The sequence below is a fragment of the Echinops telfairi genome, unplaced genomic scaffold (genome assembly GCF_000313985.2).
Source record: "Echinops telfairi isolate 266 unplaced genomic scaffold, ASM31398v2 ScPeMD7_1;HRSCAF=3_0, whole genome shotgun sequence".
NCBI lineage: Eukaryota > Metazoa > Chordata > Mammalia > Afrosoricida > Tenrecidae > Echinops > Echinops telfairi.
Genome location: NW_022103896.1, coordinates 39,274,107 through 39,302,031, shown reverse-complemented (window position 1 = coordinate 39,302,031; position 27,925 = coordinate 39,274,107). Strand labels below are relative to the sequence as shown.

At 43.4% G+C, this 27,925-nt stretch overlaps 1 protein-coding gene across 1 annotated transcript in view; it reads left to right on the top strand.

Moving 5' to 3' along the window:
• The window catches only part of VPS13B (vacuolar protein sorting 13 homolog B), an 809,204-nt gene that overhangs the window by 620,659 nt on the left and 160,620 nt on the right, over positions 1-27,925 (top strand). Inside the window, exons 34-35 of the mRNA XM_004697697.2 lie at positions 8,752-9,159; positions 27,455-27,657. Coding sequence (XP_004697754.1) covers positions 8,752-9,159; positions 27,455-27,657 — 611 coding nt within the window. The remainder of the gene's footprint in view (positions 1-8,751; positions 9,160-27,454; positions 27,658-27,925) is intronic.

The following is a 27,925-nucleotide window of genomic DNA, read 5'->3' as shown; positions in this document are numbered from 1 at the left end:
AAAAAAAAAAAAAAGATACTCGTTTGGGTCTCGCCAATTGATTTGTGTTCATGTGTTTTACTCGCCCAACTAGCTCTTTTTCATTGGTTTGAGATGGACTGGTTTGTCACTAAAGACTCCATTTCACTAAAGTCCATTTCAGTGTTACTTTTCTTCTTACATGAACTCTTTAAAAAAAAAAAAAAGACCAACTGCCATCAAGTCAGTTTGCAGACGCTTAGTGACCCCATAGGTCAGAGTAGAACTACTCCCTATGGTTTCCAAATCTGTAAATCTTTGCAAAAGAACATAGTCTCAGCTTTCTCCCACAGAGCTGCTGGTGATTTCAAGCTGTTGGCCTTGCAGTCAGCAGCCCAGCATGTAATTCACTATGCCTCCAGAGATCCCACAGCCACCTCTCAAAAGAACTGAAAACCAAACACTGCCAGTGCGTCAATTCCGACTCATAGTGGCCCTGTAGGACAGAGTAGAACTGTACCGATGGGTTCCATAGACTGTAGACTGTAGACCACAAATCCTTATGAAAGTAGGAAACTTCATCTTGCTCCCATGGAGTGGCTACTGATTTTGAACTACTGACCTTGCGGTTGCAAGCCAGTGCCTAGCCCACACCACCAGGACTCTAGGTCATGTTAAATTAAGGCCCCTAAATTTCATGTGTCATCTTTTTGGTATGAGTAAAATCCATCACGGGCCTATGGATTCCCTAATATTTAGCAGTAGTATTCCATATTTCTTATACTCTGAAGAAGGGCCACTCTGGTCTCAGCAGTAAAAAAGTCAGCGGTACTGTCCCATTTTGTTGGAGATGGAAAGTAAACATGAAAAACTGATCCCATACAGTTATATGATTAGCATGTATGTCTAAACTAGGCATACTCAGATAAGATCACGGGGCACATTCAAGCCTTTTGAACAACATGAATGAAGGTAAAAGGGGAAAAGTAATGAAATAGGGTGGGGAAAACTATCGTCTTAGCCACATGACAACAAAGCCATTAAAAAAAATTTTTTTTAACTTTGAAGTTAACACACAGTAGAATTTGTCCCCCTATCTTGTTAGAATTTTATGAACTTAAACATATATATAGACTGGTCAGGAATGGCCAGTCCCTGGAGAAGGATGTCATGCGTGGTGAAACAGAGGGGCACTAAAAAAGAGGAAGACCCCCAACAAAACAGATCGACACCGTGGCTGCAACAAGGGGTGCAGGCATACGGGCAACCTAGCAACTGCAACTCTTGTGACCACTACCGCAATCAAGATCTAGACTGCTGCCAGCACCCTATTCCCGAGACTCATACACCCTCACACCCAATCCACTCTTCTCCCTGACCTTGGGCCTTTTGAGAATGTTGTATAAATGGAATTTACACCATCTAACCTTTTTGATACTATCTTCTTTCACTCTCATAATGTCTAAAATTCATCCATGTTGTTGCATGTATCAGTAGCCCATTACTTCTTTTTTTTTTTTTTGCTGAGTATCACTGCATTATTCTGATTCATTTAAAAATTTATCCACTGAACGTTATTGAGATAGTTTATTGTGCCAGCCTGGCCGATAAACACAAGTGGGATTAACTGAAGGGCAAAGAGATAAATGGCTTGGTGAGCCTCCCCTTTCTTGCCTCTCGCTCTTTGATCATCGGACCAGTGTGTGGCTGCCTTGCTTGTTCTGTGCCTCAATTTAAAGGCTATGTTCTGTGCCTCGATTTAAAGGCTACACTACCTGTGGGACACCTAGCCTGTGGACTGTGTCGCTGTAAGTTGAGTTCCCTTTAAGACATCTCTGGAACTGGGAACTGGCAGTTGGTGACCTGGCTGGCAGTGGTGACCTTCCTTGTGATTGGCTGCTGTGCTGACATAGCTTAGCTCTCTCTATAAATAGAGGAAGATCTGGCAGCAGACTTGACTTGAAGGACTGCTAGTCTCTCACAACTCTCTCTCACGGGAGTGAGTTGCATTGAGCCATTTGTAGTGCTTTATAATTTAACTGTTTGTTTCTTGTATTATATATTTATCTGTATATGTTCATTTCTTGTTATATATCTAATTAGCTTTATAAATAAATAAATTAAATTATCAGCAATTTGGTTTTATCTCTCTAGAGAACCCTGTCTAACACAGTTATCTAAGTTGCTTCCAATTTTGGTGTTTAGGAATAAAACTGCTTGCAATAGTCTTGTCTAGGTTGTTATGAACATTCATTTTCATTCCTGTAGAGTTAGTACCTGTGATTGCTGGGTCACATGGGTACTGTATATTTATAAGAAGAGCAAACTCCTTTCCAGAATGGCTGTAACATTTGCGTTCCCTCTAACAGTGTGTGAGAATCTCAGTAGTTCTGTATTCTCAAAGCGTAATCCAGTTTACAAGCCATTTCCTTGTGATTGGGCATTGGTTGCTTCCTCACTAGCGGTTGGCCAGGGGTTGCCCTCAACTCTTAAACTCACTCCCACGAAGTTGATGCCACCTTATTGCTACCCTTTAGGATAGGTCAGAATGCCTGTGAGTTCCCAAGGCTGTTACTGTTTATGGGAACAGAAAGCCCTATCTTGCTCCCGCAGAGTGGCTGGTGATCGAATTGCTGACCTTTCAGATCGCAGCCCAATGCATCAGGACTATGTCGACAGGGCTCCTTCCCTCAGCTATTAGAGATTTTCTGTTCCTTCTTAAATAACCCCCTTGTTCTCCAAGTGGTAATGATATAGAGAATGCAACTCTAGTTTTGTATCTGACTTCCCCTTGGGTTTCTTCCTCTGCCTGATAAAGGACTTGTGAAATAAGGTCAGATTCATCAGATAGTCTCCATGTGTTAATTCAACAGCTCTGGAACGTGAATTAAAGTTGTGAAATTCTTTTACAGCATAACTACCTAGATTAGATTAGTTTTTGACTGAATAAGGGATGAGAATTTAGGGCTGGGAGAACATCATTAGAATTCTCCTCAGGAAACAAGATTCGACTGTGCTGGGGTGCTCCGGCATGAAGTGACCCATCGTGTACGTGGTCACTTCATGCCGGAGCACCCCAGCACATACATTCTGAGCAGGTTCTGTTGTGGGCATATATATATATGATCTAGTTACTGGTTAGGGGCCCTGTGTGTGTGTGTGTGTGTGTGTGTGTGTGTGTGTGTGTGTGTGTGTGTGTGTGTGTGTGTGTGTGTGTGTGTGTGTTTGAAATCAGCTGTTTGAAACCACCAGCCACCCCATGGGAGCAAGACACGGTTTTTCTATGAATTCCTGGAAAGAGTTACACGGTCTCCGAAACCCACAGCGGCAGTTCTGTTCTGTCCTAGGGGATCACTAAGAATTGGAATCCACTTGATGACAATGAGTTTGGGTTTTTGGAGGTACTGCTATGCTGTGAAGCTGGGTCGGGCAAATAATAAAGGGCTTAAGATTAGCCGAGAGGCTGATGGCTCAAACCCACCCAGAGGTCCCTGGGAAGATAGGTATGGCTCAGAGTTGTTTGGACTCTGCTGGTCCCTTAAGCAGGTGAGTGTAAAAGCCATGTAGTTAGGTTTCTAGTGATGGCAGCATATACAGGATCTTCTGGAGGCAATGAGAAGCGTGTTTCAGTCTCACAGATCATGAATAATTGCCTAGAAGAAGTGATTCGGGCTGAGTCTCAAAGGATGAGTTAGGCAGGTAACTAGAAGTTTAAAAGCTATGTTCTGTATCACTGGCACCACAGTGATAACTGAAAGATGCGAGCCCATGTTGAGGTGTAGACTCAGTCACCCTTGCATATGACTCCATGGATGTTTCCCAGGTCACAGTCAGGGAAAGGGGCTTCCTTAAGTCTGGCAGTTGGTGTGGCTCAGTATCTTGGCATCTTTGTGGTTGATGACTGAGCTGTTTTTATAACTACAGTCAGCATTTCTGACTCTTAGTTTAAATCTTTATGTTATGAATCCTGGTAAAAAGCATGTAGCATCTGGCCCCAACATCTTACTCTTTTTGCTTAGCTGTGTTCTGATTTTCTGGTGTTGTTACAGTTGTGAAGGTTGTTCTTTGTTCTTCACTGAGGTGAAAGGTATGTATTATTTTCTGTGAAAATGATTTGGAAGCCCACATACAAGGATGTATAAATGTGTAGAACATTACAACTTCTGTTATTTCCCATCAGCCTCGTACCTAACCAACGAAGTTCACTCTCATTAAGTCAGGGCTGACTCATAGTGACCCCACTGTAGGTTTCCTGGACTGTAACTGTTTACAGGAATAGAAACTCCCTCGGGACTGTTGATGGTTCGAACTGCCAACCGTGTAGATTGCAGCCCAATGTGTAACTACTTCAACACCAGGGATTCTCCAGTTCTGGAAGTCATAAAGTCTGCTTTCCAATAAATGGCACAGATATATGAGAGAGAACATGATAAAGCTCTTGGAAGAAAGCATGCATAATGGTTTCTTAACCAAAGTACTAAAAGCACAAGTGATGAAAGAGGGGATAGGTCAATTGGATTTTACAAAAATTAAAACCTTTTTGTGTGTTGCAAATTATATAATCCAAGAAAGAAAATAGCCCATTTATCAAGCATGAAGAGATACTTGCAAGTTATATAGCTTATATGGGACTTGTATCTAGAATATATAAAGAACGCACACAAATAGTAATAATAAAAAGACAGATAACCCAATTAAAAACTGGACAAAAGATCTGAAACAGCCATTTCCCCAACAGGATGCACAAAAAAACACATGAAAAGGGGTTAAGCATCATTAGTCACCAGGGAAATACTAATCAGAGCCACAGTGGGGTACCACTTCACACCCAGTAGGATGACTCTAATCAAATATGACTCAGTAATTCCACTCCTAGGTATATACCAGAGAAGATTGAAAACATATGTCCATACAAAACAAATGTTCGTGGCACCATTATTCAAATGGGATACCACATCATGCCTATTAGGATGGCTATAATCAAACATGACTCAGCAGTTCCACTCCTAGGTCTACACCAACGAAGACTGAAAACATATGTCCACACAAAACTTGCATAGAAATATTCATGGCACCATTATTCAAAATAGTATGTTTTAAAGATAGAAATGACCCAACAGCACAGGGTAATGAGTTATATGCCAATGTAATATTAAAAAAAAAAAAAAAGAACAATTGCTCTAAGGGTTTTTTTAAATCCTGTTATATCTATGGAGTAGGAACCTTGCTAGTATTGCATAAAGATGACTTGAACTATCAGCACACAGGACCTGGCTCAGAGTTTTGCTAGGCCCGAGGAAGGAAGCCCAAAGGCAAAGCCCAAGGGAGGGCATGCTTCAAAGGGATGGGTCTGGGAGGGAGCAGGAGAAGGCAGGAGGAAATCTAAAATTCCCAACATCTGAAGGTAGGTGTCAATCAAATAATAAAAGTATTAACCTTATCTGCTTAAGAACTTTACTACTCCTACCTTCACCTGGGGTTATTTCTTCTGTTATTGTCCTCAGTCTCCAATTAAAAGAAGATTTGTTAGGGTTGGATTAGTGCAAACATACACTGACCACGTACCTTAGGCAAGACATACTGTGCTAGGCACTGGGCTATAAGGACATATGATGTTTTCTGCCTTTGTGGTGCTTCCAGTCTTGTGTCTACTATAAATTTCATAAAATACAGGGTGAGACATAATGATAGAAACAGCCATAATAATTATAAGCAGTTGGGTTTATCAAGTGACAAGTAAAGACAATAACTGTTGGTAGTGTGTTGTGTTAGGTAGGGTTCTCTAGAGAAACAAAACCAGGACCCCTAAGAATATGTATGTATACATCAAGAAGGAATATGGTGGCTAATTGATCCACACAGCAGTTCAACTCACACAGGCTGCCAATCCAAGGTCAAGGAAGCAAACAGCAGAGTCTGCCCTTAGGCAAGACAGGCAAAGTCAGCCACAAGCAGCAGACAGCAGAATGGGGCAGCAACAGTCAGTAGCACAAGAGCTTAGTGAAGCAGGCCAAGATGGGGTCTCAAGTTGTATGCACAGTGACACAGTCCACCATCCTCGAGCTCAAGTGATACACTCACCAGCAGCATGGCCAGGCAGGTCTTGATGGAACATCAGCAGTGCACAGCAAGGCAACACGATCCATGGGTTGGCTTAGTCCACAGTAGTGCAACACACAGTTGAGACAAAGGTCTAGCTCAGGCAGCAGAGCACTGGTCCAATCACCAGGGAGAATGAAAGAAGGGGGCAGGCTTTGGGTAGCCATTAATCTTGTTGCCCTCCAATCAAGCTGTGACCTGATTCAACTCTGCCCACATGGTCCTATGGAAGCCAAGTTGACACAATAAACCTAACTATCACAGTCCACACCTTGCCAGCTTGACACTTGTACACAATTCTTTAGCTATATATAATTTCCAGACATTAATGAAGTCACACACCTAACATCATCTATCTGTCATACATATAAATGAAAACACAGTGAATCTTTTTGTATCTGGTGTATTGTACATGAACAAAGGAAAGATATTCAATAAGCACATATAAAGAAAAATATATTGACAATCACAAACCCCACTTTTACAATTGATCATGTGGTCATAACTGATAGGTAGAACTTACCCATTCTTTATTACCTTTGCCCTCAACCAGCACCTCAGCTGGTTATTGTTCTTTGCCTGGTGGCCTGACCCAGACCTTCATTCCTGAGGAATCTGGGTCGTTAACAGTACTCTCAGGATTGGGCTGCTGTAGTTTACCATTTACTGTAATCACAGAGCATGGTAGTACTAAGAGGCAGCCTAGGGAATCTGGATTTCAGACATCTTTACCTCCATTATGTAGCACCAGTCCAATTTCCCCTTTGTAATTGGGATCAATCACGCCACTCAGTACATTGACACCCTTCTTGACCTGTTGATCCAAAGGAACGTGGTGCCCAAAGTGGCCAGGGGGCCATTCTTAGCTGCCAGTTCAGTGGAATCAGTGCTGTGTTTCCAGGTGGGAGTGTTCCTTCCTTCGGGACCAGGACCTCCAGGCCTGAGGAACACAGGGTTGCTGGGACAGAAGCAAAAATGCTGCAAGTGGGTCACGAGGAATAATAGAGTAGTGCCACTCTGGCTTCCATCTCTTGGTTCCTGGACCCATGGATCCTGGCTATTGAAAATAGAACACCACATATTGACCGCTGGTTTAGACCATATACAGCTTCCTGGAGAACATTGCCCCAGCCCCACCAGGTGTTGCTACTTAACTAGCATCGTAGTTGTGTTTTTAGGAGGCCATTCTATTGTTCTATCAAGCCATCAGGATGATGAGGAACATGATACAACCAGTGGATTCCATGGGCATGGGCCCATTGCCGCAGTTCATTTGCTGTGAAGTGAGTTCTTTGATTTGAAGCAATGCTATGTGGGATGCCATGCTGGTAGATAAGGCATTTTGTAAGTCCACAAATGGTAGCTTTGGCAGAAATATTGCATGCAGGGAAGGCAAATCTATATCCAGAGTAGGTGTCTATTCCAGTAAGAACAAAACACTACCCTACTCCTGGAACTAAAATGTGTTAGTTCACGTTGACTAGAGAAACAAATCCAGGGACATTGATATGTAAGAGAGAGTTTTATATCAAAGAACAGCTATATATTGAGAACACATCCCAGCCGATATCAAGTCCATAAGTCCAGTATTAGCCCATATGTCCATTACTAGTCCCTAAATTCCTCTCAGACTCACCTAGCACATGCAATGATGCCAAATGCAGGAAGATCACAGGCCGGTGGGTTCAAAGCTGGTAGAGTCGGTGGTGGTAGAAGCATCTCAGTCTGGCTGCTCCATCTTTCTGACTGTGCCTCCTCGGCCGGAAGGTGATGCAGAGAGAGTGAGTGTCTTGTCTCCCAGTAGAAAGAGAGGAAGTTTCCAGTATCCTCATGAGAAAGCCATGACCACAGGAAGCATCATCCGGCTGTTACCTGATTGACAGGCTAGACTCCACCCCTTCACTCTTAATATCCTCAAGTTGACATGAGATTAGTAACTAACATGTATAAAATGCCTATAGGCATTCAGAAATCTCAACTTTAGGTAAGGTATTGGAGTTTTTATTCATGCAGAATGTAGAGAAAGGTGGGGGTTCTCTGATGAGCAACAGAGCACACATGCTTGATTAGATGATGTGTGCGTTATGTGGGCTACTTCAGTCAGTCATTTGAACAAAAGTCAAACAAAACTCAGTCAGTTCTGATTGATGGGCAGAGTAGAATAACTTCCATGGATTTCTAAAACTGAACTCTTTGTGGGAGTACAGAGCCTCATCTTTCTCCCACAGAGCTGCTGGTGGTTTCTAACTGCTAATCCCGAGGACAGCAGCCCAAAGTATAACCTCTAAACCACAGTGTTTGTGATAAGTATTATGGGAGTAAGTAGTATTAAGTATTAAGATGAGTATGAAGGATGCCAGCCTCAGGTAAGTAGCAAACTGAGTGGGAGGGCAGAAGTATAAATAAGTGGCCTGGATGTTCCTGTGTGGCCCTTGCTATATTGGGAGCAGACAGTCACATGTTTGTCAGGAATTTTAGGCATCTAGACACCTAAGTTGTCCAGGAAAAGTCTACCTTCAAGTAACCAAGTACGCGGGAAGAATAGTTCGGTAAAAAGTGAAGAAAAACAACCTTCTGACATCTTGAGCCCACGGCATAGGTCTTGGGCTATTGAGTAAGAGCTTGACAGGAAAATAAAGGCTTTTATGTAATAAGAAAACTTCAGTAATTTTCTTATCTGTCTCCATTCTATAGCAGACATCCACCTGGATATATCAAAGCCTTTGAAAGCCAACCTGAGTTTTACCAAGCTGGATCAGATAAAGCATTTTGTAAAGAAGATAACAAATGAACAGAGCGTCCCCCCCAGCCCAGCGACATCAGCCTGGGCAGACCCTATGCCCAACAAGGATGACCTTCCAGTCTCCAAATGTCACCGAGGGAAGTGGCCCCAGCCTGAAGCTCATGGTGATGGAGCACAGCGAACTCCACTTCCGGAGAACCTGTGGCGAGCTGTTTCAGGCTTTCAGAAAATTGCTGTCCGAACAACTCAGATTGTGGTCTCCATGGAAACAGTCCCCCACCCCAGCAAACCGTGCCTGTTAGCTTCTTTATCCAGCCTCAGTGGGAGCCTTACTCTGAAAGCTGCACAAAAAGCACCCGGTAAGTTATTTTTGAGATCACTTCATAGCAAATTCAGTGCTATAAACTAAACACTTCTCATCCACGTCTCGAAGACATTCCTATCGCCGTTTCAAAAGCTGTGAATTGCAACATTTCTTTTTACCTCAACTAGCTGCAGTAGGAAAATAAAGGGTCAGATTTTGTGAGCCATCAGAGTAGTGGCTCTCCAAGTGTGGTCTCAGGGCCAACTGCATCAGCCCCATCTGGGAACTTGTCAGAAATGCAGCCTCTCAGACCCCACCCCAGACTTCCCGCATCAGACCTTGTGGGCACAGAGCCCAGCAGTTCACCTTTCAAGGAGCCCCGCAGGTGATGATGCTCATGCACTGTGCTGTGTCACTGGGAGCATTTTAGTGAGAAAGCAAAACACTGGCAGTGGCAGGAATGCTCCACAAAGGGTAACAAGAGCCAGGGTTCAACCTTACAAGGGTAGCGCAGGGGAGGAATGTCAGGGAGCCACATCTGCCGGGGAAAGGGGGCAGCTGCCCGGGACCCCCTGGGGCTTCTGTGTCCCACCTCACCGAGAGGCCACCCCCGCAGACTGAGTGTCGCTGATGGGTGAGAAGGGAGAAGTTAACTCACAGTGACACCTCCATTTTTCTCTCCTGTTTCCCCGATTCAACTGTGTGCATCTTTCACACTGAATTCAAAAGGGTGGGCAGTAGGAATGTAAGAGTAGCGGGGTGGGTGTGGGGGCGGGTAGGGGGAGGCAGGCACAGGTGGGAAATCGCAGTCTTCATTCACAGGAGTGGCTACTGTAAAAGGTCAGGGCACAAGGCCAGAAACTGTGCTTCGAGAATAAGAGTAGCCAAAGGGAAATCCCCCCCCCACCCCCACGTTAATATTTAGCCAAGGCTGGGGGCTAGTGCAGACGATAAAGGCTGTCCTCCTGCTGGAGACAGCTGAGTTGCTTGGTCAAAAAGGAAGTCAGTGGCAGCTGGAGACGACCTGTAACTGGGCTCCAAAGAGCCAGTGTGGGCACAGGCAGTTTAAGAGATAAAGAAAAGGGTTTATAGTTGAGAAGTATGAGCCCTAAGCCAAAAAAAATTAGGTGATTTATTTCCTCCTCACCAGAAATATTTGTGACCAAGCCAGCTAAAAGCTCTATGGCTTTTTTTGTGTGTGTCTTAAAAGTTTAGAAGTGAAAAATGTAAAGTTCATGGGACATGGAAGACCATGAAACAGTGGGGGCTGTGATGGCTGCTTTTTTCCACAAATAAATCGCAACACTGGGCCAGTTCCCACGCCTTGTCAGCTGTACCTTAGTCATCGGAGGGGAAGGCTGAGGACTCCGCCGAGTTAACAAACCTAAATGTCTTGTCCCCAGAACTCTGGCACGCTCTCTTTTTCCATCTTCACAGTCTTGGCTGCCCATCCGTGGCTCCTAGCTTACCCACGTTCTGCAGTGTCGGACTTGGTAAATAGCCCCAGAATATAATGCAAACCCTTCACTCATTGAGCTGTACCCGTTGGTGGACTCATTAGAAATGTAGAAATGCACTTCGCATCGAACTGTGTCCTTGAATCTAGTTAAACGCAGCCAGAGAAGCTCTGGCTTTGACTAAGCGGTCCTTTATTTCATGCTCGTATGCAGTGCCCAGCAAACACCCCCAGACAGTTCTGTCAGCCCACCAAATCAAAATGGAAGCTACCTTCTAGGAGGAAGATTTTTATTATGAGACCATAACAAAACCCAAATGATGTATTTTTGTTTTCTATAACAGGATGCTTAAACAATTGAAGGTGATCATAGAGCCAGCTGAATGATAATTTAAATGATAAAAGTTCTCAACTGATCATAAGATTGTGTTGTCTGTAGTTCATGCTGAGGCGGGATTGTAGGAAAAGTTAATCTGAGAGGTTTCCAGATGTTTTCCAAAGTATAATTTGTTGCTAAATACAGCAGTAGCAAACATATAATGTAGGCTTCACATAGTCAGTTGATTGTGTAGTTCAGTATCTTAAAAAGTTATTACTTGAGATAAAATATATGCAAAATACATATTCAAGGTATATTGGTTTAGTACGTGGTTTAAAACAAAAAAAAGTCCCCTAGCGCTCTTCTCCACCCACCCCCTGCAAAAAAATCTTACCAGTAGTCTTCGTCCTTTCTGTGTTTTTCAAGTGGCATAGTTCTGCCTTGAGCTAAAATCTTTTATAGTGTATCCTGAGCCCCACGGAACAAATGTCAGATTTTTATAATTTGGATCTATTGCAGAAATGCTTCACTGTGTCTTTGATTTTACAGTTTATATAACTGTTGTGACCATCTGCGGCAGCTGCACTTTTCAAATGATTTGCTGAACCAAATGGAGCACGGTGACAAAAGTCGTCATCTCAGATGTACTCTTAAACAGAAAGAAAGAGGAACACGGCCTTGGTACAGTATAGCCATCTGCTGCACAGATGTTATTGTATAGGGTGACTTAAGATAAAATAATTGTAGAAAATTTTCATTAAAACCTCAACAATTTTCACTTGTTTATGCGAATCTGCATAACTCCCCAGTGAGACAACACACTTGAGGTTTCTTTGGTTCTCACTCACTTTCCCTTTGATCCTTTTTGATGTGCTGACTTTAATAAACACAGTCAAAACACTGTGCAAAACATCGAGGAAAAACTACAAAGGAACAATTACAGCAGCAGAAACTACGCTAATCCCTAACTTACGCGAGCTATTTTTAGGGAAGTATTTTTTTTACACTCTTTATGTGACAATGTTATATAAACAGGGTAAGACGGTCCTTTCCAGATGAGTTTTAATTTGAGAGCTGAAATAGATTTGTACTGCTCGAGAAACCTTCTGTGCTAAGTAGTAATCAGAGAAACACAATTGAGAATGGGTCCTAGGCATGTGTCCGCAGTTGGGAAAGGTCTGAGGAATATTGTGAGTCTGCCTAATGATTTTCGCTTTTGAACCACTTCCACTGGCGGGCTTGTGGGAGGTATACTGGAAAGGAGAGTAACGAGAGAGTGAAAGAGCAAAGTCCACTTCACTTCCCAGAGACATGGCACTGCTCATTCAATCTGAATGTTGCCAAGTTCATTTCCAAAAAGTTAAGACTAAATTGTTAGACGTTGTTTACTCAGGAGGTTTAGAGGAATTTCTATCTTCACCAAAATGAAAGGATTCAAGATTTTTTGTTTTGCAGGAACAACACAAATCTTAGCCGTTCTCTAAGCCTTCTCTTGTGTTCTGTGAGAATTGCAAGGGACTTGATTTCTTTTTCTTCCCTTTCTTTCTTTTGGGTCAACTCTACCGATGCTAGTATAGCACTGACTTTCCAGAACTTAATTGTCTTTCTGCTAGACAAAGTATATGTTTCCCCGTTGTCTTTGGTAAAGTGTCCCTACAGCTCTGATTTTTGTGGACTGCTTGCACTTGTAAAGTTGGTGTATAATATAGAAAAGCCCACGGCTGTGTGCCAGTAACTAAATGAATCTCTTTGAGAAATTTTACTTATTTTATGAAATAGTTTCAGGTAAGTAACATTTCATTTGCTAACCATTCTATCCAACCCCACTCTATGACAAGTTCTTTTAAAAACAATACCCCTCCATCCCCCATTGCGCGTTCACACACATCTTTTTTTTTTTTTTAACCGTTTGGAGGATGGTGTTTGGAGAAACCGTAAGCACGTAGCTATAAATTCTGAGCTGGCGGTGTAGTCCTTTATACGGGCCGGGTGGGAGTGAGCTGCAGATGTCTGCGCCCCTTGTCAGAGTAAATTATGGCTCTGTTAGGGCAGCACCCCTTAGATTTCGGCCAGCCTGGGTACACAGTTCTGAGCTGCGAAATAGCTGGGCTGGAGGCTGTGGGATTCTCTCCTGGGAGTGTTTCGGATCGGCTCTTTCCCCGCAGACGAGGAAAGGGAACTAGACTGTGAACACGGTGGGCCCACAGAGTGGGGAGGGCAGAGCCTGCGTGAGGCCACCGTGGCAAACAGTTCCATCAGAGCTGAGGAACTAGCTGTCGGATGGGCACCTCTCTGTCCATGAGCAGTTGAGGGGGCTTTGCACCCCGGCAGAAAGGAGTGAGTTGAGCACCTAGTCAGAGAGCTGTAGTTTAAATAACTTTCACTACCCCAACCTCTGCCATCCAGATGTGGTGATGTGTGTGTGTCAGCAAAACCAAGCCAAATTACCAACGGCAGAGAAAGTATAGGCGTGCCTCTCTCCTGCTCACCGAGCTCAGGCTAGTAGATCATCAAGGCTCACTTCCGGGATTGGAAAAGGGACCCGGAGCATCAATTGATCCACGGTGGGGCTTCAGTCTTCCATTCCAGGGTCAACTGCGTCTCCTGAGGAAAAGCGCTGAAGCCAATGCCATAGCCCCGGGAGGCTGCAGGGCGGCAAGTGTGACCACGTGGGAAATAAACCTTTAAGTCAGATGTGGTTCCCTAAAACAATAGGTAGCAATAACAAGCCATTTACAACGCCCCAAAGACTCTTGTTCCTTTCTGAAAGAAACAGTATCTCTTTCTAGTGCCGGCACAATAGGAAATGAAAACTGGGACAGTAAAAGCCAGGGGACACACGTAACTCTTAAGCCACCACGGAGGATTGCACGGGCAGTGCAGGTTGTAGACGGTCATACAAATCACAAACAAACCTTAATGAATATTGGGTGTAGGCATCGGGGTCCTGTCGTTTCTGACACTACGTCCCAAGTAGCTTAAACCCAACGCTGCAGGCAAGGTGGCGCCCTCATGGGGTCTGTCCCATCTGGGGTTGTAGTTGTTATTCTGGCATCCCCTGCAAGCGCAAGCGAAAGAGTAAAAGGGGATTAGCTTGACAATGAAACGAGTTACTGAATCTTGTGATAATGAAAAGCAGAAGAATTCTAATGCCTTTCTATAGCCCCTGGGGTGGAGTTGCGTTTATAGTTTTGCAGAAGTAAAATGTAGGCGGGCAGAACAGATGGCCTGGAGTCCCTGAAACCTGACACGCACCCCCTTCATCCCAGGACTGAGTACCTCTATTAATCCTGGTCAGATTCCCTCCTATTACGTTATAACAAGGTTCAAAGCTGCTACTGAGGAACTGGCATGTTTTTTTTTAATGCTTAAATTACCTGTAGATTTTTTTCCCCTTAGTAAGTTGGTGACCTTGTTTTCTGAGTATATTGCTGTACTATGGAGGCATTCAAAAAAAGTGGAACTGTTTTTGTTAGTTGCTCTCCAGTCAGTTCTGACTCATGGCCGACCCCATGTGTAGAAGAAGAAGGCCTACAAGTTTGCTGGTTAATAAATAGAACTAACATTGTCCCGAGGTGTTGTTTAATGCCCCACATGACTTCACCTGCATTGTGGAGAATTCTGCTTATTGTGACAGCATCATCGTGTGAGAAATTGTAATTCTCTGTTCCCTCTTCTTAGAAATTAATTTGGGGACAGTGGAGACCAAGTCCCAAGAAGTTTGTTCTCCTTGCTATAACTATTGTGTACAACTAGATAGAACGTTAGCTAGCAGCACACAATTGCTGTGCCACTACCTTAGACATTGTACTTCCCATGCCCTTTTAAAAAGAAAACACAATAAGAGTATTTTATTTTTTAAAAAGTCCCCCAAACATGTCTGTTGTCCAGGCACTGTTCTTTTCTGTTTAAGAGAGTTATATTAATGCATTTTCTGCATGTTTTATTGGGGAGATTGGACTTTTTCCATGATCAAGCTGTGCGTTTCTTACGGTGTGCCGGACCAGATTCCGGTGCTTCATGCGGATTTTTACCGCTGCTCTTGTTGTTTTGAGAGCACTGTGATTTGGGACTCCGATGGGAAAATAGAAGGCATAAGATAGTGACTGCAGGGATCACTGCTGGATCGATTTCTGATGTATTCATGTTGAGACCACATGAAAAACAAAAATTCTCTAAGAAGCAACCAACTTCAGCTATCAGCACGATCTCCATTGCTGTGGTGCAGCGAACATGATGTACCTGCCCAGCCTTTCGTAGAGGGAGATGAGCTCATTGCAGAGAGATAACCATCGCTGGCTTCTCCTTCTGATTCATCACTGACCTGAACTCCATTTGAACCTTGTTAGACCAGAAAACAAGCCGAATTCCTGGCCCAAACTATAAAATATAATTAAACCCTTTTGAAATGATGTGTAAAAGAACATTGCTGTACCCCCACTTATAACCACTACCACTACCACAACCAATAAAGTTAAATCATGCACTGCCTTTAATGGATTAAAATAATAAATGTTCCTGGATTTCAGTGTTTGAAGTACTTGAAGAAAACAGGCTCCCAGCAGCCCGAGTAGCTGAATGCAGGAGAGACATTTATTAATGACGCGCTCAAGGATTTGACCTGTTCAAGATCCTCGCTTTCTGTTTACCGTGTGCTACACATCTCGGGTGTTTCTACACAGCCCACATGTGTGCGCATGCAATCACGGAAAGCTCTCTGTTTCTCCACAAAGGAATCGTTAGTTGTGTAAATGTGATTCTCCTGGGGAGTATGAAGCCTTCATAAGACTCGGCTCCCTTCTAATGAGAAATCCAGCACTTACACTTTTCCAAGTAAATCCACCTTCAAATCTTGTCTCGAGCTCAATTGGCCTGCTTCTGTTATTGTAAGTCACTCCGTTCCATCTTCACTGCAGCGTGTGAACTGTGGAGAGGAATATCAAAAGTACCACGGACTGCTAAAAGGATAAACCATTCCGCCTTGGAAGAAGTACGGCCAGAGGGCTCCTGAGAGGCAAGCATAGAGAGACCTTGCCTTGCATACTTTGGGCATGTTGTCGGAGAAAGCAGTCCCTGGAGGAGGACATGTTTAGTTCAGATAGAGGGAGGAAAGGAAGGTCCTCCAGCAGCCGGATGACACCGAGGCTGCAGCAGTGGGCTCAGGACCGGGCAGTCTTTCGCTCTGTTTTGCATAAGGTTGCTATGGGTTGGGACTGACTTGGTGGTCCCTAACTGCAACTAACATTTGCTGGACATCTACTGACCTCGGGTTGTGTGTTTCACAATTGTGGCCCACTGCACTGGACAGTGAGTGTCCTGTGTACTGTAGGGAAAAAATGATTGCTTTCACATTAGTTCTACTGGTAACAGGCGTGGGAAAGAACCATTTCTCTAGTGTTAGAAACATTGGAAGGAAAACAGAACTGATAACAAATTCTCCATGTAGACAAACTGAAACAGATGAAAAAGAGCCGTTGAGACAAAAAACCATGTTCTCAGTTAATATGAAAAGACCGCATGGACACTGTGCACAAGGTTACTGGAGACGAGGGGTGCCAGCCCCACAAACTAAGTCCTGGAAACTTCTTGGTGAACAGCGTCGCCCTCTTGTCTCCTGCTGGTGCTACCCTGTGAGTGAGGACTAGGGGGCATGGACAAGGCCTGCTCCAGCTCCTAACCCTGCGTGCGAGTGTGCAAAGAGAATGTTAGAAATAAATCGCTGTCACCAACTCTGTCGAATTTGTGACAGCCTCTCGTTTGGCCTGTGGTCACAGCACATTTCTCTCTCATCCACCAGTGAGGCTGTATGGTTGGAGAGAATGTGGCAAAGAGCCATAGAGAGTCAGTGAGGAGCCGTGAAAGACACATCTTGGATTTTCTTTTCTCCCTGGCTAGGCCACTGGACATGCCAGCCAGGGTGGCATACAAGCTGAGGTCGTGTGAGAGAAGAACAAACAAGAAAGGTCATTTACTCACAATCCTGTTGCCAGTTAGAAAAATGAAACTCTGAAGCGCTTACTGAGATGAGGCGGTCTGCTCAGAAGTCCCCGCGGGGCAGGGTCTCTCGTGCCGGAAGCCACTCCATGGCAGTGGGGGTGGATGGAAGCAGTTCCTCATTCGCTTACCCACTGCCTTTTAGTCGCCTTTGACTCATGTGGGCTCACGTGCAGGACAGGGCAGAACTGCCCTTGTGGGTTTCCGAGACGAATTTTTACAGGAATGGTGGTAGATTTACAAGAGAAAAACCGGGCTTTCTCCTCCCACAAACAGTTACAGCCTCCGAAACCCAGGCGAAGTGTTCTGCCCTGTTCTTTAGTGTCCCGGTGAGTTGGTGGCATCTCATCAATGACAGTGAGTGAGGTGAGCATCCCTTTTTATAAAACTGCGTAGTAGGGAAGGAAGCAGGGCAGGAGTCTGACTCGTAGCCCTCCCAGTTACTGGCACTGGTGGGAATGAAGCCTGTCCGCCTCACATCCAGAGTGAGGGCACGCACGGCTGCTTCAGAAGAGGGCTCCGGACAGGATTTGGTAAGCTAATGGGTACAGAGTACCTTGTACACTGCTTGTCACGAGTTATGATCCGTTTATACCCTCGTTCCCTTCCTCTTCTGACTCGTTCACCTCCACACGAATGCTAGACACATGTGGATTGTTACATTTTAGAGCTAAAAACCATCTCAAAGGTTAGCCTGTTATTTTTCAGAAACTCGTTTGTTTTTTTTTCCTTTTTCTCCAGTGGACCTCGTGGTTCAAATAGATTGTGTCTAGGATTAGATCACTGGGATGACAACACAGACTTGATAGAACTGTAACAAAAATAAAAGAAAGTTTTAGTGCACTACCACAGCTGCCTCAGATACATTTTGTTTTCTCTTAGGTTCTTGAAATACTAAAAAATACCTCACGAAGCACCATTACTATATATATGGGACCCCCTAAGGGTCCAGGACTCTTCGGTTGAGACCCATTGAGCTAAAAAGCTAGGGTGGGTGAATGATGTTCCCAGGCATAGTCTGAAACCAAGTGGGGAGCAAACATCTGTCTCCTCACTGCTGACCCCTCCAGCATGGTGTTAGGTGCCAGTCAGTAAGTTCCTGCTGAGGGCAACCCGATGTATCACAGAATAAAACACCACCGACCCTGACCTATCTTCGCAGTTGTTATGTTTCAGTCCATTATTGCAGCACTGTGTCAATACAGCTCCAGTATGAGTCTGAAGAAAAAAGATAATGTAGACGAAGAATAATATCAAAATCATGGTAGAAATTTGTCGGTAGGCACTGTAAAGTTGGTTCTACCTCATAGGGACCTGGTGTACAACAGAATGAAGCACCTGGCCCTACACCATCCTCACAATTGGTATATTTGAGCCCGTTATTGCAGCCACTGTCAAACCGGCTTGTCTAGGGTCTTCCTCTTTTTTATTACGCCACTAACTTGACCAAGCACCATGTCCTTTCCCATCTCCTGGGAACATGTGCAAGACGTCTAAGATGAAGTCTCGCTATCTTTGCTTCTACGGAGGATTCCGGCTATACTTCTTCCAAGAGAGATACTTAGCAAGTTATTTTGCTCTCAACATTTCAGCAGTTATGTTTTGCCCCATATCTTAATCGTACCCTATATTTTAGGTACCATACAAAGACTTCTTACACATTTGATTCTAACAGACTCGGACCTGATGGCCTTACTTATCTATCTTGATTAAGAGGGGAACAACTAGTTCCATTCAGGGTGAGAATACCCAAGTGCCATTCTTAAATGTTTTAGGATAACTCGTGGAAGGAAGTAGAAACAACTTGTTTTCGGCTTCTGATCATCTCTTTATGGACCATACCCCTACAGTTTTCCCCTCGTTTTCTCGGCATGTGATACTCCAGTGTTATGCAAATCAGCTCCTGGGTGCCATCTAAGGCGTGCTTGCTGGTTTCCTGGTCCCTTTAGATTACTTCCAGCTGCACACAGAAAAGTACCTGGGGAGGCTTTGCTAGCACATGTCAACATCATATCCTCTTGCTAATGAGCTACAGAAGCTTGACTGAAGATTGCCTTTTGCTCAGTCAGCATGTAAGGATGGGACCTTATGAAAGGCCTAGCAAAGACCCACAATGTAGGGCTGGCAGCATTTCATAAACATTCTCCAAAACAAGTGGTTTGCGTTTACTGGTCTTCTAAAGGAGTCCTTAAAAGGTCACGAAGCTATTTGTTCCTTGAGCTGAATTTTTACACTCAGTGAAAAGTATGTCAGTGTGCAAACAAAACAAGATTATTTCTGTTTATCTCACCAGTTGTTTCTGAAATGACTTCTCACTGTGGCTACGCCTCATTTAGTTTGATTAAATGCCCCGCCCCCCAGCCCCAATTAGTTGGCTAAGACTGAATCTTAGAATATAAGCACAGATTTTTGAAAGAAGCAAATGGGAAAGCCAGGCAGAAAAGCATTGTGTTCAATGGAAGGGGAGAGGCTGTGTACCTGATCACACATTGGTAAATGCAATGTGGGCTCCTGGATTGGATCCTAGAATAGGAAAAGGACATTGGAAAAGGCACCGGGGGATTCCAGCCTAGAAAGTAGGTAGTTGTATTGTGTCCATATTAATTCCCTGCTTTTTTCTAGTTCTCACTGCCATGGAGTCAATTTCAACTCATTGAAACCCGATAGACAGAGTACAACTGTCACCTGTGGATTTCTGAGGCTGTAAATCTTTACAGGAGTAGAAAGCCTCATCTTTCACCTGCTGAGTGATTGGTGGTTATGAACTGCTGACCTAGTAGTTAGCAGTCCAACTGGTAACCCACTCTGCCGCTGGGGCTCCTGCTTTTGATAATTATACTATAGATAAGTATGTTGCTAACAACATTAAGGGACGCTGAGTAAAGGCTAACTAGTATTCTGAAAGTCTAAGATTTTTTCAAAATAACAAGTTTTTTTAAAAGTTACCTGACCAGGGGTTAGGTAAGTAACCTTAATAATATATAGGCTTTTAAAATTTAAATGATAACTATACATCTTCTACTTCTGCCGCATGTTGCTGCTATTTGTTTTCCTGCCTCTCACCCTTTCTTATTTATGAAAATTTAGAGAAAATTAGAAGTGTAAAAAATAAAACAGATAACACATCCAACCCCTATGTATGAACCAGTTAGAACAACTATAAACATTTTGTTATATTTGCCACACACACACACACACACAGGTGTAAAATGGTATATATGGTAGTTAATCAGCCTTTACCAGTGCTTCTTTTCCAAAGAATTAGCCTTCTGTAATTTTTACTTGTAGGGCATTTTGCCCAACAGTGCATTAGACCACGAGGAAGAAGGAAAATGCATGCCTTACCTCACTTTCTGCTTCCATTTAGACTTGATTTTGAATGTCTAAGTACTTGTTATACTCAGCATTAGACTGCTAACCTCCAGGGCAGCAGCATTCAACACCACCAGCTGCTCCTTAGAGAGAAAGGGGCTTTCGCTCCCAGAAAGACTTAGCGTCTCGGACATCCCCAGGAGCTGCTCTTCCCTGCCCTACAGGGTCTCGATACGTCAGAATTGACTGGATAGCAGTGAGCTTGGGGTTCCGTATTCTTTGTGGCCGTGGCTTGAGTATGGGGTAATAAGTAAAATTTTAATAATTTCATCCGAGAAAAATATATTAATGTTTCCTGATGGGGAAAAAGCAAGAAGAAGGGTGCCATGTCCTCTCAGCCCACCTCTCTCCATGACAGAAAGGGAAGAGGAGAAATCCCTAGTCAGGAGTCCGAGGGATGATTTCCACGTTTTGTGGCAAAAGTGTAAAATTTGGTTTATCCTTCGTAAGTGGCCTTTTATGGTATTCATCACCTCCGTGTTATAAAGTGATCACCACAATCTCTTATTACTGATTGCCTCCACAGAGATTAAAACCACTTGAGCAATATGTTAGGCTGCAGGGGGGTTTTTTTTGTTTTCTAAAATGTAGCAAGAAGTATTTAAATGCAAGCTACGGCTCTGTTTTAAACTCAGTAGCTTATACTTTTGCGTGAACTTTCCTGTGGGGTTACAACTCACTGGAACCCCGAGTTGAAGAGCACAGACCCTGCAGATTGGTGTGTAAATTCAGTGGGCAGGGGTGGCACCCGTAAGTCTCAAAACTGAACCATCTTTAATATCGTTGTCCGTGGTAGGGAGGGGGAGGGGGCAGGAATGAGACAAGAAGGTAGACCAAGAGAACCAGGCAGGGCACAGTTGCTTTCCTTGGGTCATGTCTCTTCTTAGGGCCTTTAGTCGTGCCTGTTCTTGTGTCCTCATGCCAGCATTAGCATCCTTCTACATCCTCTTCCCCACCTCTGGGTTTAAACAAGCCTTTTGTCGGTGCTGGTCAGCCTCCGGACCTGGCAAGTACAAACCAGAAGGGTCAGAGACTATTATTAGGGGAGACAATGAGTGGACAGAGCAAGAGGAATAAAATGAGCAGCCATCTACAGCACTAAATAAATACTTAACATGAAAGAATCAACAATGGACAAAAAAAGAGAGAGAAGAAAGAAGTCAAAAAGAATAGGGATTGTATGACAGCATGAGGGTTTCCTGCCCCTAGTCCTTTGAAAACACCGATCTGAGGCTAACAGATCTCCAAGGACCAATCTGCTGTGCAAGAAAATGGCAGGTGCTTTTCTTTATCTTGGTCTACGGGAGAGCCTTCGTCTGTGGCCGTACATGGTAGGGACCAGTCACTGTTGGTGGAATAATGAATACATCCTTGCATGAATATCAAATTAGTAGTGTTCCAGTGTATCCAAATACTTTGTAGATGGTTGGAAGTAATTGGTTAAGAAGTTTGCCTTTGGTTACCCTGTCATTGGACAGCTCTTCCTAAAGTAAGGTGACCAGACGTCCCACTTTCGGTGGGACAGTCCCAATTTTTAACAATTTTTCCCGTGTCCCACGGTGTTTTAAAAAAGTCCCGATTTTTGGAAAGAATGCACGACAAGCTAGGGTATACAGTTTTCGGCTGCCATGTGGCTATTTCGCCAGGATATGAGTTTTATCCATGGTGTCCCGCTTTACCAATGTTAAAATCTGGTCACCTTACCCTAAAGCCATGAGAGTGGAAACGTTTACTGAAACAAGATTGGAAGTCTCATTAGTTAGAAGGTGTTGGGGGTTCTTTGGACTGCAAGAGGCAGGGAAAATGCAGCACAAACTGGTATAAACAGTCTCAGGATCAGTGTTGTCTTTCGGTATGGCCGAATTCGTTCAGTATCTTCTCTCAGTTTCACAGTTTTAGCCTCAAGCTTTATCCGCATGGTCCCAATGAGCTACTCTAGCACTTTCATCTTTACGTAAATACTTTTATTTCTTAATTCCCAAGACCAGACAGCAAGAGGAAAGTTTAGTTCCCTGGAAGTATTATTATACCTCAGTGGTTTTTATTGGCCTACACCCCCATCCCTGAACCAAATTAAATACCCGAAAGCATCAAGCATGGAAATCGGTACGCGGTGACAAGCTCTCAGTCTGGCTAGCCTCTTTCCTGGAAAGGCAGGCACTGGGCTGTAACTGTAGCAGAATCAGAGCCTGTCTCAACTGCAAGATCTCGGAACTTCAAGCACATTGTGCCCCCTCTCGGCTCACCAGAGACTGGCCTGCCTGTTTCTTCTGGCTTTGGTGTGCCCATGGGCTTCCTACTTCCTCAGCCATTTTCCTCAGGAGTTAGTCCTGGCTCCACCTTTCCTTTCCTGAGAAATGTATGTGGCACTTTCGCTCAAGTAAAAAGCAGTGGGGTTTGTGTTGGGAAGTGCTGATTTGCTGGACAGTGGGTGTTGTTGCTCATTGCTGGGCAGTCACCTCTGCGGCGTGGTGGCTCATGTGCAGGGTACAGCTGCTCCATCAAGATTTGAAGACCAGGTCTGTCCTCTGGGTGGGTTAAAACCACAACTGTTTTAAAGGGAGAGTGGTACAGTACACAGCCATTTGCACAAAAGAGTGGTCAACCTCTCTGCACTTTGTTTTACCAAATTCAAGTCTAGGGTTGGTTTTGTTTTTTTAATTTTCTCAACCTGGTCAATAATTACTCAAAATGTGTCACTTGTAAGGATTTCAAAGAGCCAAAAAATAAACCCTATGTAAGTTCTTCTTTGCGAAGAGATGGAGGTTCTTTCTGAATAATATACATAAGGTAAAGTAGTACAGAACATGTCATCCAAATGCTAGATTTTAGAAGAAATCTTTCTTTTTGACAGTTCAGTAGTAGTATTTTGAAGTAGATCCTACATAGTAGCAATATCTAGTGAAATCTTGATTCATATGTACTTTTTCAATGTAAATTTTTCATAATATATACAGGTAGCTTAATCATAAAATTGTATGCTTTAGACAAAGTGTCACAAAGTCCATACCTAAAGAGCTTTTCTCGAATAAATATTAGTTCTTTTTTTGGTAGTCTGGTCCATTTTAATTACCTTTCTTTCCATAAACTTCTTTTTTTCAGTGTCTGCCTTAGGTCTTTTGATTTAATTTGGGGGAAGAATGGATGAATAGATAGAAACACAGAAGCAACACTATTGGCCTGCTTTCTTGCTGTCAGAAAGAGATCACAAAATAAGGCAAGGAAGAAGGCAAGAATGAACAGCGGCCCTTGAATCAAGTGTGAATTCAGGCTCTTTAAAGTATATTTACTAACATGTAGAAATGTGAACATGTTTATGTGCTAGCATGAATTAGTGTGAACGCCTACAACAGAGCTTCACAGAGTTCATGGGGAAGTTCCATAGTCTTTTAATTTTATTTTTCCATAAACTTTTGAAACGCGCTTACATACTTCTTAGCCCTGTCTGCAGAGAGGCCTAGAAACAGTGACACTTGTAGCAGTGAGCACACCAACCACCTGGACTTTGGCTTCTAGATACCCTTCTTCCATTAAAAACAAAAGCTAAAACCAAGACTCCTTGGAGAAATGGCTGATGGCAGAGAAGGGGAAATATATAAGGCAAACCCAACAGAAAGTAAGGAAATTCTCCCCCAAAATCAGGGGTGCATCAAAGGACACAGAATTCAACTTGAAGGGATTCCTAGTGACCAAACCTGGTTCAGTTTAAGCAACAAAGTAAAAATAGATCCTTATGCTGTGGTCCGTTATCATGAAGTTGTCTGAACTCCTGGTGACTCCATAATACTGGATTATAACCCATAAAAATAAACACACATGAACGTAACCTAATATAAATAAGTAATTGCATAAATAAGTGCAATGGAAGGAACAGCTCAGTTTTATAGCTAAATATCAATTAATTCGAAGAGGAGATCACCTCTGTGCACAGAGCACAGTAGTAACTGTGGGAGGCATGAGCCATTAACATGATAACATTGATGGTTGAAACTGGTGAGAAAAAGGATGTTTGCATAATCTCTGTTTATCTCTCCACAGCATAGGTATTTTTATTTTGCAAAGGGAAACTAACTTTAGGATGGAGAAATCTGACAGATACCATTTTAGCCGTGTAATCCAAGTTAATATCACGGACTCTGAGTTGCCCTTCTCAGGAAATCACTTCTGTGGTATTCTTGCTCAAAAGGCATAACCTCATTCCAATTACGAATAAACATCAGATAAACTCAGAATGAGCCATTCTACCAAGTAAATGGCCTGGATCACTTAAAAGTGTCAAGATGATAAAAGACAGAAAGCTGAAGGATCTATCACAGATTTAAGGAGACTGACCCATGAAAATTCAGTGGGGCATCCTGATTTGAATGCTGGGCGAGGAAAAGGTTACTAGTGGGAAAAACTGGCATGATTTGAGTAAGATCTGTAGATTACTTAGCAGTCGGGTATCAGTGTTAATTCCTGGTTTCAGTCATTGCACTCTGGTTAGGTAGCTGGGTGAAGGGCATTTACAAACCCTACTTTTTTTTTTCTGACTTCTATGTAGGTCTGAAATGATTTCCAAGTCAAAGGACTTGTTTTGCTCTTGAAAGGAAGGGGATGAAGAGGGGATGGTTTCTACTGTCTCCTTCATCTATCCCTGGTTTATGATCCTGTTGTGCAAACTGAAGAATGGCAGCAATTTAAATACAGTGCTTTTATTTCTCGCCTATTAGGTAAGGAATACATTTAGACAGCTGAAAAGAGAAGCAAGAGTCTGAACTGTCCATTTCATTCCATAGGGGGTATCCCAAAGAGCTGCCGTGTGTCCTGAATTACAGGGCCCAGGCCCCACGATCGTCACGTTCTGTGGAAACGTAGAGCTGTTGTAGTCTGCTGAGATTGCTCCTCTTGAGACTGTAAAATACTGGAATTGTGTAGAACAAAACAGAAAGGGTCAAGTCCTAGAAATTCATCCAAGGAGTTGTTGTTATTATTATGCGCCTTGCAGTCAGCTCTGCCCCATGGTGACTCTGTGGAGAACAGAATAATGAAATACTGCCTGGTCCTGCTCCATCCTCACACGTGTTCCGTTGGGGCCCGTGGTTAGAACCACTGTGCCAATCCATCTTGTCAAGGGTCTTCCTCATTTTTTGCTGATCATCATCCAAGCATGATGTCCTTTTTCAATAACTGATACTAAGAGCCTTCAGAGAAGGTCCCACGATTTGTCACGTGGGTCCTTGAAGAGGCTGTGTTAAGTCTTACATACAACAAGCAACCTAGAAGGCCTTTTATATTAAACACCAGATGTGAAGGAATTCACACCAACAGGGAATTCACAGTAAGGTTTTTATTGTTACTTCTGTCACTCGTTCACTGCCATCGAGTCGATTCTGACTCATTGCAATGCTGTAGGACAGGGTGGAACTGCCCCTGTGGGGTTCTGAAAATGTAATTCTCCAGGGAAGTCAAAAGCCGCCTCTTTCTCCCATGGAGCTGCGGGTGGCTTTAAATTGCTGGCCCTGCAGTGGACAGCCCAAAGTGTAACCACTACACCGCCAGGGCTCCCATCATGTGCTACAGAGTCTGTTTTCATCTCACAGGGACCCCATGTGACAAAGGGGAACTTGCCCTCACAGGTCTTCCTCCAGTGGAGCGGCTAGACAAGTGTGAACTACCGACCTTTCCCTTGGCAGTTGAGCGCTTCACCACTGCCCCCCGCCCCCCACGCTCTTCCACTGGGTTTGTCAGTGGGAGATTCGTGTGTTTGAGGGTAAAGGGCGATATAATCCTGACTTCTGGGAATGCTCATTTTCTGGACGATTGTACTGAATTTAGCATATCCTATTAAGACGCCAGTATGACTAAATGAATTGATGTTTTTCGTTTAGCATATTTTTGCTATCAAGAAAACCTGGGAAAGATAGCAACAATTAAGTCATGAAATTCTGATTTGCCTTCTAAGCTCCATAGTGAAGATGGTTTTGTCTGTGCCGCCCATTTTCAGATTTTTATTTTCCGGAGGGTTTTTGTCTTTTAAGTGAAATGCACATTTTAATCAAGACAATTGTGGAAATTAAATGGAAGTCTCAGGGACACAGTCTATCTGATGAGAAAATGTAAGAAATGGATTTCCACCGTGATAATTTTTAACCAACATCTCAGCCCTGAGGCGTTTGTCGGAGCAGTGTCTTCTCTGGAGGATTAGAAGCTGTGTATCTGGTTTCTGCAGTGTGAACATACAACATGTATGAAGTTTTCAAGTCCCCACAAAATTGACAATCCATTGTGGGCACTGTACTCTGAAACATGTGTACATTGTGGGCCTAAGGTGTTTTTTTGTCTTTCATCTTTTGTGGAGGGGATCAAGTATCGTGAGGAAAATAAGCCCTGGGCATTACCAACGTGGTCTGGTGAAATTCAATATTCACAATGACAATTCAGAATCTGAGCTCCTTGGAGAGAGAGCCAACCCACCACGCTAGCTTTGCATAAATATCTTAAAGTGTGCCATTGGTTTTATGAAAAGGTTTTGATCTACACTCCTACTTCAAGTTCAAAAGAAAACCTACATTTTAAAGTGTAGTCCTTTCCTGGGTCTATTTACTTTGAACTAAAGCATAGTGTTTTTCTCATAAATCGAACCTGCCACTATCTGTTTTTAAGACTTTGTAAACTTCAATTGGTTATGATGTGTGAAGTTTGGATTAAGCTAATATTTTTTTTAAGGAAACACATGTTATGTATTTTGCTTGTTTTGAATTTTAACCCAGGCCAATCAAAAACTCTAGGGCCTTGCAAAGTAATCTACTGTACTCTTACTGTAAGAACAAAATCACAGAAAGTTGCCCTGCCCCATCATGGTAACAATAGACAAATGAAGCAGCTGGTCTTATTCTTAATGTAGCTGTTTGAGAAACTTGCACAATTTAATGAAAATGTCTCCACTTGTAAACTTTAAAATGCTCACACATGGAAAAAGTCATAATGTTTTGGCAAATATTGCTTTGTTAGGAATGTGAATGAGGTATACCTGCTTCGTAACTAGGGTTGCATGTGTATACATACATGGCCTGGAACTGCAGTGGGCAGCCAACTGAAAAAGACGACTCTGGCAAAGGATGGATTAACACTCTTGAAAAACAAACAAAAGCGTACTTTCCCCAAGCCTGCCTGTTTAACGAGAAAGGGCTCTAATGTCTGACTCTCGTTTCTTTTTATTTGCTTCAGGCCTAAGTCTTGGGTCATCATTTGTACTCAGCGTGGACGATCTTCTCCTTAAAACAAGCCTCAGAGAACGAAGTCGGGTTCTGATAGGACCATGTTGTGCCACTGCCACTCTGGAAGCTCAGCGGTGTAAACACAGCGGCAATCCAGGCCCCGAACAATCCAGACCCAAGATATCGATTGACCTGGGAGGAGGGCTGCTGCAGGTGTGTGGGGAATGGCTAGCTCCTTGCCATCCCTTTTGAACTTGCCTTTTGTTCCTACTTCTGACTGTTTGACTAAATTATAAATCTTGGGGTTCTACAGATTACTCTCTTACTAAATGTTGTGCTAACAGCTTTCTATATTGAGAATAGAACCCAGATACTATACAATCCGTCCCTTTTCAAGGGCTTTATCGTTTATTCCCAGAGTTGTACAGCCATCATCACCATCATTTCAGAACCTTTCATCACCCAAACCCTCCCCTTCTCC